This window comes from Rhincodon typus, unplaced genomic scaffold (assembly GCF_021869965.1).
Source record: "Rhincodon typus isolate 14 unplaced genomic scaffold, sRhiTyp1.1 hic_rhity00002886, whole genome shotgun sequence".
Taxonomy (NCBI): domain Eukaryota; kingdom Metazoa; phylum Chordata; class Chondrichthyes; order Orectolobiformes; family Rhincodontidae; genus Rhincodon; species Rhincodon typus.
The window spans coordinates 1-18,387 of NW_025968524.1; the positions used below are offsets into that span (position 1 = coordinate 1).

The window sequence follows — 18,387 nt, forward strand, 5'->3', positions numbered from 1 at the left end:
TTTCGGATTACAGTGGGAAGGAGTCAGTGTGATGCAGAGGGGTACAGAGCAGTGTAGTAGTTCCGGTTGGATGCAGTGAAGTACAGTCGGGTAACAGTGTAGTAAAATGAGGTACAATAGAGTATAGTAGAATACAAACCAAAAGAACTGAGGATGCTGTAGATCAGAAATAAAAACAGAAGTTACTGGAAAAGCTCAGCAGGTCTGGCAGCATCTGTGAAGGGAAATCAGAGCTGAAGTTTCGGGTCTGTGACCTCGGGTCACCGGACCCGAAGAGTTAACTTTGATTTCTCTCCACAGACGCTGCCAGACTTGCTGAGCTTTTTACAGCAACTTTTGTTTATAAATTAGAATAAAGTGGGATACAATGGGAAGACGTCATTTGTTGTAGCAAGGCAAAGTGCACTGCACAGTGAAATGTAATTCAATGTAAAAATTTGCAGTGTGGTGTAGTGTGATAGAGTGGAGGGGCTCAGTGCAGTACAGTGGAGTACAATGCATGAGCGTATTTCGTAGCTTTTCCAGGTTTTTCACAATCTCATTCCAATATGACGATGCTGAAATTTCATTGGCATCTTGTTTTCAGTTGGAGCCTTAGCTTCAGATGAATCCACTTCCATAGTGTCATTGTTTGCATCCGCAACAACCTGTAGAAGCTGGATCATTGTGGCGGGTTACAATTCTTCTCATTGAATTAATGGTCCATAGTGTATCGTTGCCAGTGGCATCAGTCTGTACACATGCGCTACTTCCGTGTGTTGCACCATGAAGGATTGCCAGAGAGAATGATTTGCCGTCTTAAGGAACGTGTGGTGCTGCCTTCCCTAACACAGTATTACAGAATCCCTACAGTGCAAATAAAGACTATTTGGCCCATCGAGTCTGCACTGACCCTCTGAAGAGCATCCCACCCTATCCCCGTATTTATCATAGTTATCCCACCTAAACTGCGCATCTCAGTACACTACGGCGAAACCTAGAATCAGAATGATGGAATCATAGAATCCCTACAGTGTGGGAACAGGCCCTTCAGCCCAACAAGTCCACACCGACCCACAGAGCATCCCACCCACACCTATCCTCCGAATCTACACATCGCTGAACATTACGGGCAATTTAACATGGCCAATCTACCGAGCATGCACATTTTTGGACTGTGGGAGAATGGGCAAGCTCCGCACAGACCATAGCTGGAAGTGACCCGGGACCCTCGCACTGTGAGACAATAGTGCCAATTAGTCTTCCACCACACCCCCACAGGGTATCATTGATAGTGGTGATTTACCGTTAGTCTCGACACTCTGACCATTCAGATGTGGTGCAGCATGAAAGATTGCTAGAGACAATCATTTTCCTTCTTAAAGAATGTGTTGTTCTCCCTCCTACAAGAATCAGATGTGCTCCAGCATGTGTGCTTGTCTGATGCTGTACTTTAAATCCGCGCTCGTGTACATTCTATTTCTCCGCTTCCCTCCAAGCCTCCTCCTGTCTCTGTACAATAGAGTAAAACAGTGATTGGTTGGTTAAGATAAGAAGTGGGTGATTGCATGATCTGAAATTTCCTAAACTCAGGAATATGAAGTTGTAGATTCCCTCGGACAAGACCCCAAACACAACATCTCACTTTGACCCGGATGGGTGCGTGCTGCTGCTGAGACAGAGACACCCTAAGCAAAATCTGTTACTAGTTGTTATTCTCTAAGTGGAACGATGCCGGGCAGTTGCGTGCTGAGTGTGTGATAGCTTTCCTGACCAGCAACGCTGCCGTGGCCAGTCTGAAATTTAGGATTGCGATTACCGATATTTTGTGGTCATTCGCTGCATGGGCACTTGCTGATTTGACCAAACGATGTCTTTCATTTCCCGAATCCTGTTAGGTAAAGAATGGGGGAATGTTCCCCTACTCCCCAACCCCCTCCGGACCACTTCACCACCACCTCCAACACTAGCCCCAGCTGGAACACCATGTCTCCCTCCAGCTACAGCACTGAGATTGGGCAACAAATGACACAAAAACAAATGGCAGGTTTTAAGAGAACCCAAATTTGAAATGGAAAACTGGATGCCAGTTTGGGAAATGCTTTGTGCATCGTTGGTTTCAGTGAAGCGGTTGGGTCCTGATGCCTGCACTGAGGGTCTTCTCCCATGTAGCTGCTAGCAGACACAATGCGCACGAAGATCTGGGGTAGAAAACCCTTCATATAGATAAGGCTGATTGTCACTGCCTCTTGGACACAGAGCAAGTTAACACACAAACCAGATTCTGGCAATGGGACTCGAAACGAATTCCACCAGCTGATGGTCACATTGTTCGAACTGTGGACGCTTAATTCCGCGCAGTGTACCTTCCCAGAATGACTGGGCTTTGCAAAGACTTGATTTTCTGCCCATTCAGGTATATTGACCACAGCTCCCACCACACAAAACACGAACACAATATTCCACCTTGAAACAGAGATTTTATTTCAATGAGAAAGAGTCTATTTAATCTTAGTGATCCTACCTAATCACAATGAGGATTGGTCTGCTTTTGGCGAATTTAAACTCAAACTCTAGTGTCAAATAAATCAAATAAAATCATCAATTACATTATTTAATTTGTAGCTCTGATGCTGCCACATCTGACCGAATGTGACTGAAGTGAAGCAGTCGGTTATTCCTGAGAATCAGGGATTGAACACTTGCTGAAGTTAACGCAGTCCGTATCACTCGATCTGGGTGTGACTGGTGGATTCTGAACGTTGCTTCGCTTCTCCGGCAAATCCTGCCCATCCAAGGTTTCGTTCTCGTCGTTTCCCAGCTCCGAGAGCAACTGGACAAGATTGTTTTTGAACAGTTCCTAAAGTAAGAAAAAGGGATAATAAGGAAAGAGAAATCATCTGAGTTGGCGCTGATGGAAGCATCAGCTGCTGGCTTTGAAAGTGTAGTTTGGTAAATGTTTCCAATAGTGTCAGCCCATCAGTCCCTGCGTCCCAATAAAAACCAAAAGAACTGCGGATGCTGTAAATCAGGATCAAAAACAAAGTTGCTGGAAAAGCTCAGCAGGTCTGCCAGCATCTGTGAAGGAGATTCTGAGGAAGGGTCACCGGACCCGAAACGTTAACTCTGTTTTCTCCTTCACAGATGCTGCCAGACCTGCTGAGCTTTTCCATCAACTTTGTTTTAGTCCCTGCGTCCCAACGGGTGATATTACACTCATTTCCTTTTTGTCGACTCCAACAGCAAGGGAACATCACAGTTCACAATTAAATCACAAAACAACAAATACATTGCGCAACATCGTTCATATCCCGCTTCAGAGTGGTCGCTTCAGGGGCTGAGTTAATCAGGGTAAGGTGGAATTTGGCAAGACAGAGGAAACCCCGGATAAGAGTAGAAGCATATTTTTCATTCGGGTAGTTCTAGTAATTCTGAGGGCTGTGAATTTCCCGCTAACAGACAGAATATCTAAACTTGTTACGTTAATATCATTTCTTTGAACAGAAATTGCTGGGGGAACAGTTCTGATGAAGACTCACAGGTTTTGAAATGTTAACTCTGCTTCCATCCCACAGGTGCTGCCAGGCCTGCTGAGTTTCCTCAACAATTTCTGGTTTTGTTTCAAATCTCCAGCACCCGCAGTTCTTTGCTTTGCTATCATTTACACCAATATCTCTTTCAACCAAAGGTGACTTTGCCGCGAGGTTTGGATCATGTTGGGCGAGCGATTGTAGGTTCCTGAGACAAATATCGATTCAATCCAAGGGAATGTGTCTGAACCAGAGACGGGAGGAGCGGGAACCTGGAAAGGGAACCTCCGGCAAGTTACAAGCCGTTTGTTTCCAGTCTGATCGAAGTGGCGATATCAACTCGATAGAGGGAGAGAACTGTCTCCCTGGGCCTGGGCAGCTCGGTGATCTCTCACGGTCAAATCAAACGCGATCAGTGCCCTTTCCAAAACCGAGAGATCTGTGAAACTCAAATATAACTCACTCGGCGCTGTTGTCATTTGTGAGCATTAAGTCTTCCTAAGCAGGTTTAAAACTGAACAATTATTCTCTCCCCTTATTCGGCTCTATTTCAATTAAACGGTATGACCATATTATCCGCTTTATGACATGGGGGTTTCCCGTTGCTGGATTCTTACCGCTTCACTCCGGGGCTCTGCGGCAGCCATGGATGTCTGGAGGAGTTCGCGATACCTGTCGGCTGTGGGAGGGGCGCCCGCACTCAGCACTGCCAGAGCGATGGAGAGCAGGGCGAGGGCGCACTGAACCCGGCTGCACCGAACTCGGCTGCACCACATCACTGCACAAAGTGAGGTACCTCGTCGAGGGAAGGTAGAAAGTGAGAGGTGCAGCTTTACAGCGTTTGAAATTTTGCTGAGTGTCAGCACTAGCTCAGTGGACAGCTCCACTCCTACCGTGTCCTGCAAGAGGCAGTTCCTTTTAAACAAGCTCTCCCAACCGGAGCAAACGTCAAGAGAGCAGTTCCCAAGAGATTTACAAGCTTTTGCGCACAAACCTGGCGGCACAGTAGTTGTCACTGCTACCTCACACCACCAGGGACCAATGGGACTGTCTGTGTACAGATTGCACGTTCCGCCCGTGTCTGCGTGGGTTTCCGCCAACTGTTCTGGTTTTCTCCCACAGTTCAAAGATGTGCAGTTCGGGTGGATTGACCTTGGTAAATTGCCATGGTAAATTGCTCATAGTGTCTTGGGGAATCCATCGGAGATACCGCTTTCCAGGATAGGGTGGGCGGGTTGGCCGGGGTAGGAAGTTTTCGGTGTGGGCTCGATGGGCTGAATGGCCTGTTTCCACATTCTCGGGATTTTGGGGCTCGATATCTCTCACGAATGAATGCAGTCATTTCAGTCAAGTCTTGAATGGTTCCATTTCCTGTAACTTCATGATTTGAGTTTCGTTGTTAACATTTCAAAATGCGACACACTTGAGGGACGCGGACTTCAAGCTGCTATGTTACACGGTTGGCTCTTTGAATAGATAGCCCATCCTGTATCTCCGCTTCCAACCGCAGCGTTCTTTTTGCGGGTCTTTTCCTCGGTGTGAGGATGTAATGATTTTAATCAGATGCTTCGGTGTTTATGAAGGGGGCGTCGTGAGGTGGAGTGGCGTGAGGTTGGCAGGTGTGTGGGAGCGGCGGGGTGACGAGGGGGCTTGTGATCTCCGCGAACCACTGCTAAAGGCTGGAGTGGCAATAGGGCCATTTCGGAAACGTGAACACACCTCTCTCGCACACAGATTCTTATTAAACAATCTCTCTGACCTAAATTTAAGGGTCTGCTGGCCCATCCCTTATACAACTGAATGATCCAGGGATAGAAAGGTGAAAGATACTGATAGATGTTTCCACTTATGAAGGAGACAGTGAATCTCGGAAACGGTTTAAGAGTGAAGTCACCATTTTAAGGCTGAGGTGGGAGATGTCAGAGGGTCGTTAGTCCTTGTACATCTGTTCCTCAGAAAGTAGCACAGGCTGCGTCATTGAAATGAATCAAGGCACAATTTGATAGATTTCTGATAGACAAGGCAGTCAAAGGCTAAAGGGACAGAAAAGTGAAAGTGGACCCCAGCTGGTTCAGCCTGAATTTTAAGAAATGGATATCAGGGGAGAAATGCAGAATAGCTGATTCCAGCTCCTAAATCGTTTGCTGCTGAATCGGATTGTGTGAGAATATGAAGACAGAGACGAATTTAGACAGAGTAAAGGATTGTTTCCTGGAAAAGACTCTTTATTTCTGAATAGTTGTGTGATATTATGTGACCTTATCTCCGTGATTTATATGTGCTTTAATAATCGCATTCTGATACGTATTTACCTCAACACTCGCACCAAACTCAATGGACGTTGAGTTTAACGTATGTTTTGCAACGAATCACCACTGAATTGATGGTTAGTAGAGATTTGCAACATACGATCCTTCATCTTTTTAATGATGTCGCCATCCCTGATCGCTTCAAACGATACTAAATATCTGGACAGATGGCAAGAACAACAGATGCTGGAGTTAGAGACAACACAGTCTGGAACTGCAGGAACACGGCAGGCCAGGCAGCATCAGAGCAGCAGGAAGGTTGGCGTTTCGGATTGGGGCCCTTCTTCAGAAAAAGAGTTTTTAATGAAGAAGGGTCTCAACCCGTAACGTCAACTTTCCTGCTTCGCTGATGCTGCCTGGCCTGCTGTGTTCCTCCAGTTCCACACTGTGTTGTCACCAAATACCTATATCTCGGCGCGAACAGAAGAAAACTAAACACATCAGCACCAGGCTGAGTATTAAATGTAGCATCATCCGGGGAAATACTTCCTCATTTACATGAACAATTCAAACCGATTAACGGGTAAAGATTTCTCGGAGATTTCAAATTAATTGTGATGAAGCCTGAATTGTTTGTTACATTAATTTCTCCAATTGACACACCTCCCATTTGATGCTAGCTTGATTCCACAAATTGGCATACTCAGAAAATCTCATTACTGCCAGGATTTCGCAGAATACACTGCCATCCCTGGCATCTATGCAATCTTTAAATCCTTTTGAGCCATTGGAAAAGCGCTTTCAGTCTGTACCTAACCTGCACGGTGACCAACATTTGTTGCCGTATGACAGAGAAAATAAAATTATGGCTCACTTTGCAAGCAATGCCCTGAAGGCCCTGGTGGACAAATTGATGCAGAGGAAGGCCATCCTCTTCTCCCAAGCACTAGAGAACACCACACTAGATCCTGCCAAGTTGTGCCAAATTCTGACACCCAAATCCATGTTGCCCAGGCCATCTTCAGGAACCTAAAGCATTGTAGAAATAAGGTCAATGAAAGTCTCCACTTTGCCAGGATAGGAGCCACCATCTTCAATGTGCTGTCTCACACTTGCTCTAACCTTTTCTACTGCATTCATCTCCCATCAGGCCTCATGCTCTAACATTCTCACCATGCATGCAGCGTCCTCTCTCAATCACTCTCACTCACCCCAAAGTACAGCACTTGAAACCCAGAATGCCCTCTCTGCTGTCTATTTACTTACTTCGGACAACTCATCACCTTTCCCCAACCTAGACCAACACTAACAGCTATGCCAGCCACTTTCATAACACTCCTGGGGAGGCGATGGCCCTAGTGGTATCATTGCTGGACTGTTAAACCATAGACCCAGATAGTGGTCTGCGTCCCAAGTTTGAATCCCACCTTGGCAGATGGTGGAATTTGAATTCAATAAAATATCTGGAATTAAAAATCTAATGATGACCGTGAAACCATTCTTGATTGCCAGAAAACCCATTTGGTTCACTAATGGCCTTTGAGGAAGGAAACTGCCATCCTTACCTGGTCTGGCCTACATGTGACTCTAGACCCACAGCAATGTGGTTGACTCTTAACTGCCCTCTGGACAATTAGCGATGGGCAATAAATGCTGCTAAGCCAGTGACGCCCCCATCCCATGAACGAATAAACGAAAAAAAAACTCAATCCTTCCCTTTCTCCTGTTACAGGGATAACAGCCCACAATAGGGCAGAGAGAGTTAAGGCAGCTGGTGAGCAGCCTGGCATTTGGCTCTTCACCCCTTATGAGGAAAGGACCCTGACTGTAACTGGCCCAAATTGCTGACTGACATTGACCAAGGCTGTTCTTGGAGGCCCTTGAATTATTGTGTTCTGACCTCCTTCCTGAAGACTGATTCTTTTGATGTGGCTGAGGACTGCTGACAACCATGACAAGCCTTCGGCCTTTGTGTCTGCACTGAACATCAAAGTAAGATAAAAGTAATGTGAACTTGGTAGCTCTGGCTGGGGGCATGAAGTGCAAAAACTTCAATGTTGAACAGGGAAAGGCAGGGATAATATAAGCATCCAAATGTGCTCAAAATGAATGAGTGCTAAGAAAACGATTAAATAAGCACAAGATGTACCCTGATCCATTCCGTGAGCTGTTCATGCTTCCTGACTCTGAGTGCACTGTGTCCCGCCAACAACTTTGCAATGATAGATGCTGGCGCACTCCAAATTGCAGCACTGATGGGCAGAAGCATGCTGTAAATGGATCAGAAATATGCCAAGAATTCTGTGTATTATTACTTTCTCTGGAATGTTAGATTTATTATTCTTTTTACTGCAAAGACCTCCTCAAAATAATTATTCATCAAGCCTGTCCTTTCCAAACAATCATCTGTTTTTAAAGACTTATAATTTTCCTGATGGCAAATTTGCCTCACATGAAGGAAAGGTGGAGGAGTCAGGGATACAGAATAGTAAAGTGGGCGTTAAGACCCAGGGTTACAGTGCAGTCAGGGAGGGTATAAGACATAGCTTGTAGTACAATGAGAGCAGGTATAAGAGCAGTTTATAGCATTGTCAAGGCAGGTAATGGACCCATGGCTATGGCACAGTGAGGGAAGGAGGGTATAAGCACAATGAGTGAGGGTAATACACCCAGGGTTATAGCACAGTAAGGGATGTTAGAAGAGCTAGGGTGCAGGTAATGAGGGTGGTTATAAGATGCAAGGTTACAGTACAATGATGGATGTTATAAGAGGGTTACAGCACGGTGAGAGGGATGGTGAATATTTGGCAGGGTAACAGCACAGTCAGAGAAGGTATATGATCCAGGGTTGCAGTCAGAGAGTGAGCTTATAAGATCCAGGTTACAGTACAATGATGAAGGTTGTGAGACCCAAAGTCATAGCAATGCAAGGTGAGATGGTGTGGAACATTGAATTTCAACACATTGAAGAAGAAAATTGACATGCAGGCATATAAATTTCAACATTGATAGTTCTGTGGTATTACATTTATTAGGGTTTCCCTGTACCATGGCCAATGGGATCGCCTTTTTCAAGTAGTAATCAGTTAAGCGGTTGTGTCAGCACCTTTGTTTGTACTACCGACAATTGCCTGACCCCAAGCGGTAATAGGAGGTGTTGGCCGAGTGGTATTTTAAGTTGACTGGTAAAGCAGAGACCCAGGTAATGTTCTGTGGATCTCGGTTTGAATGTCACCATGGAAGATGTTGGAATTTGAATTCGATTTTAAAAATATCTGGAATTGAGAGTGTAACGATGACCATGAAACCATTGTCAATTGTTGTAAATGCCCATCTGGTTCTCTAATGCCCTTCAGGGAGGGGGCATCTGTCATTCTTGCCTGTTCTGGCCTACATGTAACCCCAGACCCATAGTAATGTGGTTGACTCTTATCTGCCCTCTGTGCAATTAGAGATGCACAACAGATGCCCTCATGCCATGAACAAATAAAAAAGGATAAAGCATCAGTCATCAAATCAGAGTGTTGGCAGTTCAGCCACACCCCAATTCGGATGGCTATTTCTGCCAGTGCACACAGTGCATGAGGATGCATTGTTGGCAGCACGTGTGATGATGGTCAGATGAGCTATGGGTAGCTTGTGCATAATCCCAGAGCCTGCTACCAGACTGCCTAACCCTAACCCTAACTCTAACCCGAACTCTAACCCTAACCAAAACCCTAACCACACAGCATCCCTTCCAAGACCCCACACCGCCTTAACTGTCCAATTATTCAGTTGTGCTCTGGGCGGATGTTTCATTTGATATCGTTTCTGCTGCAGGAAAACAGCTCTGGTGGTAGAAAGGTGCAATGTACCACCAAGTACTTTCCTATGCCATCTCCTCATTACCTCATCTTTTGAACTAGAGGTCTGAAATAAAAATGGAAAGAGCTGAAGAAACTCAACAGGTCTGGCAGCATCTGTGGTAGGAGCAAAAATTAACTTTTGAGTCTACTGACTTATCTCTGAAACTCTGAGTGCTTCCTTTACTTCTAAATGACCTTAGTGGGCTGCTGTGCAGCTCTGGAACAATTGTGCAATTCATGTCTGTGTAAACCCCACTTCCTGTGTTCTAAAATTCAACTGAAATTCTTATTTTGCAAGTAATATATGACTTTTCATTTTCTTACCAAAATATCTATCTATATTGAATTTTACTAGATGTCCATTCTACAAGTTTATTAAAATCCTCTTGAAATATGTTCCTGTTTGCCGCAGAATCAACTACTACCTGCACCACCCAGTTTAGAAACTTCTGCAAATTTCGTTTGTGTTTTGATTTGTGTTTTGATTTTGAAGTTATTAATCTTTTTGTTTCATTATCTGTTCCTGGATGATCCATCACAGTTTCTCTCTCTCTGAGTCGTTATATTTATCCTCATCCTGTGCTTTCTATTTCCAGTCAATTTGCTATCCATTCTGCCACTTGCGCTCTGAATCTACAGAGTGACTTTATTGATTAGTTTATTAAGTGTCAACTTTTTGAATGCCCTTCAAAAATGTAGATCATTATGTCTATCACGATAAATTTGTCTAAACTTTCCTGGTACTTCAGAGTCCAATTAATTTGGTCAGATAACACTTTTCTTTAAGAATTGATGTTGACTGTTATTATATTTTGGAATCTGGACATTTTCTTTCATTTTCAATTGGATTTCATTATTTTTTCCTGAAACTTTTCCCGTCTCTAAGATGTGACCTGACCTGCTGAGTATTCTTAACATTTTCAGTTTAAATTTATTACAACTCTTGTTTAACACATTAATAATTCTGAAGATATCAGATTGATATTTTTTAGAAATATTTATTTAGACTACACATGTGTGTGCATATATATTATATATATATAATAGAGGTAATAGTTGGAGTTTCATTTCAAATCTTATGTGAGGTGTGTTGTAACATCAAAACTTTTGGAAAGGCTCAGCAGGTCAGGAATGCCCATGAAGATAAAAAGAGTCTATATTCAGATTAATGTTAACTCTGTTTCTTTTTCAACTGGCCCTATCTTATGGGCTGCATTTTTGAAACATTTTTGATCTTAACCGATATTTGCAGCATCCACAGTATGGCATTCAGTAAATCGATATGGCATTCATTTAATCATGATTTCAATGAGTCATGTGCACATTTCAAAGTTCATTAGTTATATCTGTTTATGGATTTATTGTTTTGACCATGATGTTTTGGTTTGTGTGAAAATAGGTGAATGACAGAAGGAGCTGGTACAATCACTGGGGGTATCCAGAATTAATGCATGGGAACCAAGGATTGCTGAGAAAAGGTAGGAATATGGAATTCAAAATGCAAACAGGTTAGCCATGATGCTATTTAATGGAGAGATGGCTCAAGAGCTAAATGTTGTCTTTCTGCTCCTACTTCAACTGTGACAAGGCAAGACCCCACAAACAGCAAATGAGTAAATGTCCAATGTAATTATTTATAGATACAGTCATTAAGAATAAGACATTAAAAAACGAGAGTCATAGAATCTTGGAGTCATACAGCACGGAAACAGACCTTCAATCCAACTTTTCCATGCTGACCAGCTATCCCAAACTTAACCAGTCCCATTTGCCAGTAATTGGTCCATATCTCTCTAAGCCCTTGCTATTCATGTACACATCCAAATGCCTTTTAAATGTTGTAATTGTATTCAACTCATTCCATATGTGCACCACCCTCTCGGTGAAAAATTTGCTCCTTGGTATCTTTTAAATCTTGCCCCTCTCACTTTAAACCTGTGCCCTCTAGTTTTGGACTCTGCTACCTTTGGAAAAAGACCTCAGCTATTCACCTTATCTATGCCTGTCATTATTTTATAAACCTCTATAAGAGCACTCCTCCGCATTCGATACTCTAGGGAAAAATATCCCAACCTCTCCTTATAACTCAAATCCTCCGTTCCGGCAACATTCCTGTACATCTATTCTGCACACTTTCTCGCTCAGCAATGTCTTTCTTACAGCAAGGAGACTAGACTTGTATGCAGTATTCCAAAAGTGGCCTTATCAATGCCCTGTACAGCTGCAAAGTAATATCCTGACTCCTTCACTCTATTCTCAACCAATGAAGGCAAGTGTGCCAAAACTTTGCATGCATCACCACTTTCAAGGAACTATGAACCTGCACCACAAGGTCCCTCTGGTCAACCACATTCCTGGATCTCTAGCATTAACTCTCTGGTCATCTTCAATTGGTGATGTGACATTTCCATGTTTAGCTGAACACACAGACCGTCAGAAAGATTACATTAATGATAATGCAATGTCCCCTCAGTACAGAGTGGAATTGTCATCTTAGTGCCCCGTTACTAAATTCTCCATAAGGCCACAATCTGTGGATTCTCAGGATTACCAATTTCACCAGGTTGTTGGAAATATGTGAAAGCATTGAATTGAAACTGTAAAACAATCTTCAAATGTGAAACCATTTTTATTGCATCATGCTTAAAGAGTTACAAAATGACAATGAGTATAATTGCAAAACTAAAAGTAAAGGATGTTTTCAAACGAATAGATGAATCTGCAGATGAATTGCAACTATTGTCAGAGTACAATGGAATCAATGGGAAGAGCTCATTGGAATACACTGTGGTTTAGTGTGGTACAGTGTGAAGGATTCTGTGCTTTATAGTGGAGTACAGTGGTCTACTGTGTGGAACAACATGGTGCAAAGCGGTACAATGGACTAGAGTGTTTTATAATTTGGTACAGTGCAGTACAGCAGGGTACAGTGGGAAGGAATTAGTGTAGTACTATGAGGTACAGAGCAGTGTAGCAGTGTACAGTAGGATACAATGAAGTACTGTGGGGTAAGAATGGAGTAAAATGAAGTACAGTAGAGTAAAGTAGAATACAGTGGGATTCAGTGGGAAGAAGTCATTGTGATACAGTGAGACAAAGTCCACTGCATACTGAAACACACTTCAATCCAAACAGGTGCAATGAGGTACAGTGAGAGAGAGTGGAGCGGGCTCAATGCAATACAGTGAAGTACATTGTGTTAGCATAAAGCGTAGCTTTTCCAGAAGAAGTTCTTGCAGTTTTTCCGCAGTCTCATTCCCAATTGACGATGCTGGAAGTTCATTGGAGCCTCTGGAGCCTCTGCTTGAGAAAAATCCATTTCCATAGTGTCATTGTTTTCATCCGCTACTACATGCAGAAGCTGGATCATTGCATCCTTCAGCAGGTCCTACAAGGAAGCAAGTAAAGTTTGTAAGAAACTGAAATGTGGAATGTCAACACATCTTCGCATTACGTACTGTTGACATCAGTTATCCAATGCTTAGAGTCTCTTCAGTTCCATGTTTTAATTCCGCACGTTAGAAAGAAACAAATTATTTCCACTTTTGTTCCCAATTAAGCAAGGTCAGAGGGAGATGTGTAGGATGTGTTGGTGAGGATGATGGAGATGAAGGGCAAAATGGCTCAATCTGCACCACACTAAAAACAAATCCATCATCAGATTATGCTGATCACAGTCAGGATCAGTGCGGAGGGGATCAATGCTCATGAGGTAAGAACAGCAAAAAAGTGAAGTGGTGTTTTCACTTTACCACACTATCACAGGATATCTGTGTGGATGTTAGGCAAGGACGAGGGCTGGCTTCATTGTAGAATTGGATCTTGGCTGGCAAATAACTGTGATCAAAATGAGAGGAGCTTGTGGCAAGAAAACATAAACTGAGCACCATCATCAATCAAACTATCCATTTCGTCACCTCTGAATATCCACATGAATGGCGCATGACGAGAACTGGAATGGTAGCTCCTCTTCTTTCCTTATTTTAATTTCAATTCTGATTTCAATTCAGCAACAGTTCAAAATTCTCTCACTGAAAATGATCAGAATATTTATCATTGTAATATGTACTGTATTGGGAAAACAAATTATTTGCAGTAATGTTGTGATATTTTCCAAGTTCAGTCTAAATTCTGAGTAGCCCTATGATGCAATTCTGATGATCAGCAACGACTGTGAATCAGACCACAGTGTACAGTGAAACTTTCTATTTTGCTGTTGCTGCACAAACAGTTAAATAAACAAATGATGCTAATCTGCGGTTCCCACAGCATGCAATTGCAAGTAGGACGTCCCTCAGGATGGTCATTCGGCTTACCCTAAAGATGTGAACAAATTTTATCTTATTTGTGGTAATTTAGTTAGCTGAATGAGTAAGTTTTACAATTTGTCACTAAAAAGCATTCTAACACTACTATATGGCTGTATTAAAAGAATCTGAGCGGCATTTTGAATTTCTGCTTTTATTCATTCATAGAATGTGGGTGTCGCTGGCTTAGGCCAGAATTTATTACCCATCTTTGCCTCCTCTGGGGAGTCTTCAGCCCATTAGATTCACTCCTCATGATATCAGGAAATGGCTGAAAGCACTGGATACTGCAAGAGCTATGGGCCCTGACAACATTACAACAATGAAGACTTGGGCTCCAGAACTAGCCACAGCCCTAGCCAAGCTGTTCTAATCAATGTCAACACTGGCATCTGCCAATAGTTTATGTCTACTTGTTGGTGTCATATCTGGCAGAAAAGAAGATGGTTGTGGTTGCTGCAGGTCAGTTATTGCAGCTCCAGGACATACTACAGGAGATCTTCAGGATCCGCCATCTTCAGCTATTGCATCAATGATCCATCATAAGGTCAGATAGTGGAAATGTTCACTAATGTTTGCAATGTCTGGTACTTTTGTACTTCCTTAAATATTGCACAAATGCAGTAAGTTCTGAATAACATTCAGGCTCGGACTAATAAGGGGGATTTAACATTCATGTCAGGCAATGACCATTTCTAGCAAGAAAGAAACTGTCACCTTTGATATTCAGTGACATTTCCATTGCTGAATCCCCCACAACCAACAGTCTGGGGGTCACCATTGACTAGAAATTGAATTAGGCCAGCTACAAGAGCAGGTCAAAAGCTAGGAATCCTAAAGCGAGAAACTCACTTCCTGACTCCCAAAGCCTGTCCAGCATCCACAAAGCACAAGTCTGGAGTGTGATGGAGAACATGTCCACTGCCTGTGTGGTTGCAGCTCCAACAGTGCTCAAGAAGTTTGACATAACCCAAGACAAAGCAGCCTGCTTGATTGGCACCACTTCCACCACCTTGAATGTTCACTCTATCAATGACGCACAGTGACATTAGTGCATATGCAAGATGCACTGCAGTAACTCAACTCAGTTTCTCTGATAGCACCTTTCAAATCCAAAATATTTACCTCTGGAAGAACAAGGACAGGCATCTGCTAACAAGATGAATTACAAATTCTAAATGAAATAACACACTATCCTGACTTGGAGCCATTTATTATCTTTATTCTTCCATGGAATGTGGGCATTACTGGCCAGGTCAGCATTTGTTATATGCCCATAATTGCCCTTGAGCTTTTTTCCCACTGGTGCAAAGGAGGTTGAGGGGTGACCTTATAGAGATTTATAAAATCCTGAGTGGTAAAGATAAGGTGAATGGCAGACGTTTTCCCCTAGGCTGGGGAATTTCAAGACTATAGGAGGCATATTTTTAATGTGAGAGGAGGAAATTTAAAAAAGACATGGGGGCATTTCTTTTACACAGAGAGTGGTTTGTGGGTGGAATGAACTTCCAGAGGAAGTGGTGGATTCGAGTACAGTTACAATGGTTAAAGGACATTCAGATAAGTACATGAATAAGAAATGTTTGGAGGGATATGGGCCAAATGCAGGCAGATGGGACGAGTGTAGTTTGGGCACATGGACTGGTTGGACCAAAGGATCTGTCTCTGTGCTGTATGACTCTCTGAGCTGATTGTCTTGCTAGACCATTTCAGATAGCAGTTAAGTGTTAACCATTAAAGAGGATATAAATAAACCTGACAGGTTTTAGTTTCATAGTCATCATAACTAGGACTTTCTTCAAATATCAGATTTGTTATTTGAACTTAAATGCCTTCCACTGCCACGTTGGCATTTGAACCATGCCCCGAAATCATTACATTGAGCCTTGAGTTTACAAGTTCGGTGTCATTACCACTGTAATACCACATCTCCTTACATTGGCATGTCTTCACTCCACTATCTCTCTAACAGCAGTGTTGGTGGATCTACCACCCAAGGGCTACAGCGGTTCAAGAAGCACCTCACTCCCCATTACCTCAGCAGCATTTCTTTTATTTTTCCTTCATGGGAGTTGGGTGATGCTGGGTAGGTGAGTATTTATGGCCTATTCCTAATTCCCCTCGAGAAAGATCATAACTTTTGCCATTACCAAGGACCCCCGTAGCAATTTTTTTAAAAGTACCAATATTTTTAAACAATGTAATCTTTTAGTGCAGTGTGTTGTGATCATCTGGAATGTGCTACCTGGAAGGGTGGTGGGAAAAGATTAAATCAGAACATTGTCAAGTGATTTGGATAAATATTTGAAAAGGACACTTTTCAGGGCTATGCCATGAAGAGCAGGGGTGTCAGGTTAATTGGTCATTTCTTTCAAGGAGCTAGTGCAAACACTGTGGGCCAAATAACTGCAGAAAAAGAGAACTGACTCAAAAACATCACAACTGCTGCTGGTTACTAACCATGTCAACACTGATGACTGTAATTTATGCACACTAAGCCTGGTCCTGTGTCTAAGAGCTGTGATTCGTATGAAGCTTCTCTAAACAATTGCTGTGAGCTGCATGGCAAGATCCCACACTAACGGTATTCATTTCATCCATGTCAGATGGTGGAGGTGATGCAGGGAATTAAATGAAGCATAAAACATCCTGATCTCTCAGTCAAATGGCACTGCTTATTTTCTTCATTAACCGATCCTACAATAAGCTTTGTACATCCAACCAGTTGATAAATTGAGAGGTTGAAAATTCTACCATAAAACACACATAATTCTTCTTTGTAACTGAACTGATCATGTCTTAATGAATATAGGAATCTAGGAACAAGAGGAAGCCATTCAGCTCATTCAATATGATCATAACAGACTGAACATTTCAATTCCTTTTACTCATCCCATCTCTATAAACCTGCACACCATTGCTGATCAGAAATCTATCAATCTTTACCTTAAACGTACTCAAAAACCTGAGCAATCTGTGGTAGAGAATTGAAACACCCAAAACCCTCTGAATTAAAGAAAACTTATCAGCTCAGGCCGAGATGACATCCCACTTATTTTTAAATTGTGTCCCTTAGTTTTAGACTCCCAGCTAGGAGAAACATCATACCTTGTTTAGCCTTCAAGTATTTTGTAGGTTTCAATGAGATCATCTCTCATTCTTTGAAACTCATGAATACAGTCCCAATTTGCCTAATCTGTCATCACAGGACAGTCCTCTTATCCCAAGAACAAGCCTGGTGAACATGTGTTGCATTCCCTCTATGGCAACGGTCACCAAAGTTTTGAAACACAAGACCACTTTTTGAATTTAAGTGCAAGCTAGGATCTATCCTAAGAAAGTACGGAATAAACAGCTTATTTTTAGTGCCACATAAATCTAAAACTGAGTATATACAATTTTTTATTTTGTCCTGTACTCGCCATGTCTCAGTGTGATACCTGGCACATTATCTGCCAGTGTCTTAAAGGCTATTGTATATAGTCCATCAAATAGGTACCTGTGATGTGGGTATAATATAGAATCCCTACAGTGTGGAAACAGACTATTTAGCCTATCAAGTCCACACCTACTCTCTAAAGCGCATCCCACCCAGTGTCACCCCCTACCCTATCCCTGTAACCCTGTATTTCCCATGGGTAAACCACTTAGCCTGAAAATCCCTGGACACAATGGGCAATTTAGCATGGCCAATCCACCTAACCTGCATATCTTTGGACTGTGGGAGGAAACAGGAGTACCCGGAGGAAACCCACACTGAGACAGGGAAAATGTGCAAAAACCGCACAGACAATCGCCCAAGGCTGGAATTGAACTCAAATACTTAGAGGACTTGATTATCTTCATTTGGGATGAATGCTATCTCACAGAAGTCATACAATCCATACAGTGTGGAAGCAGACCATTTGGCCCATTGAGACCACACTGCCCATCTGAAAATCATCCCACCCAGACCCACCCCACACCACCCTACCCTATTCCTGCATGTCCATGACTAATCCACCTAGACTGCATGTTATGGGACTGTGGGATGAAACCAGAGCACCAGGAGGAACCCCATGCAGACGCAGGGATAAAGTGCAATTTCCACACAAATAATCGCTTGAGGGTGGAATCGAATCCAGGTTCTTGGCGTTCTGAAACAGAAATGCTAACTACTGAGCCACTGTGCCAGATTCAAAATAAGCTTTCATTTTAAAAGCACTAGATAATAACAATGATTATTTTCACTGCTTATGAGTCCCCAAAAATTGCTGTCCTTAGATCTGACTTTCAGCTCGCTATCATTTGGCTTCGTAATTCTACACATCTCGGCTCCACCGCTTTATAAATCAACATCTGATGGAACAGTTAGCCAACCTACAATGTCTACTTGAAGGAATGGATTTGAAATAAACATGATAATTTGTTCCATCATATTTCATTCCAGACTGGGGAAGTTTTGCAGGATTTTATTTTTAATTGGGATGACCAC

General features: G+C 42.7%; 2 protein-coding genes across 2 annotated transcripts in view; both read right to left on the bottom strand.

Annotated features, from left to right (window-relative positions):
* Positions 1-2,439: 2,439 nt before the first annotated feature.
* On the bottom strand, positions 2,440-4,532 carry LOC109932993 (somatostatin-like). The gene is made up of 2 exons (XM_020532030.2): positions 4,127-4,532; positions 2,440-2,839 (listed from the first exon to the last, which is right to left on the bottom strand). Exons 1-2 carry the CDS (start codon positions 4,283-4,285, stop codon positions 2,654-2,656), a joined length of 345 nt encoding a protein of 114 aa, XP_020387619.1. The 5' UTR covers positions 4,286-4,532; the 3' UTR covers positions 2,440-2,653.
* Positions 4,533-12,216: 7,684 nt separating this feature from the next.
* Positions 12,217-18,387, bottom strand: part of LOC109932994 (somatostatin-1A-like) — a 10,238-nt gene continuing 4,067 nt past the window's right edge. The window contains exon 2 of the mRNA XM_048593450.1: positions 12,217-12,994. Coding sequence (XP_048449407.1) covers positions 12,806-12,994 — 189 coding nt within the window. The 3' untranslated portion in view covers positions 12,217-12,805. The remainder of the gene's footprint in view (positions 12,995-18,387) is intronic.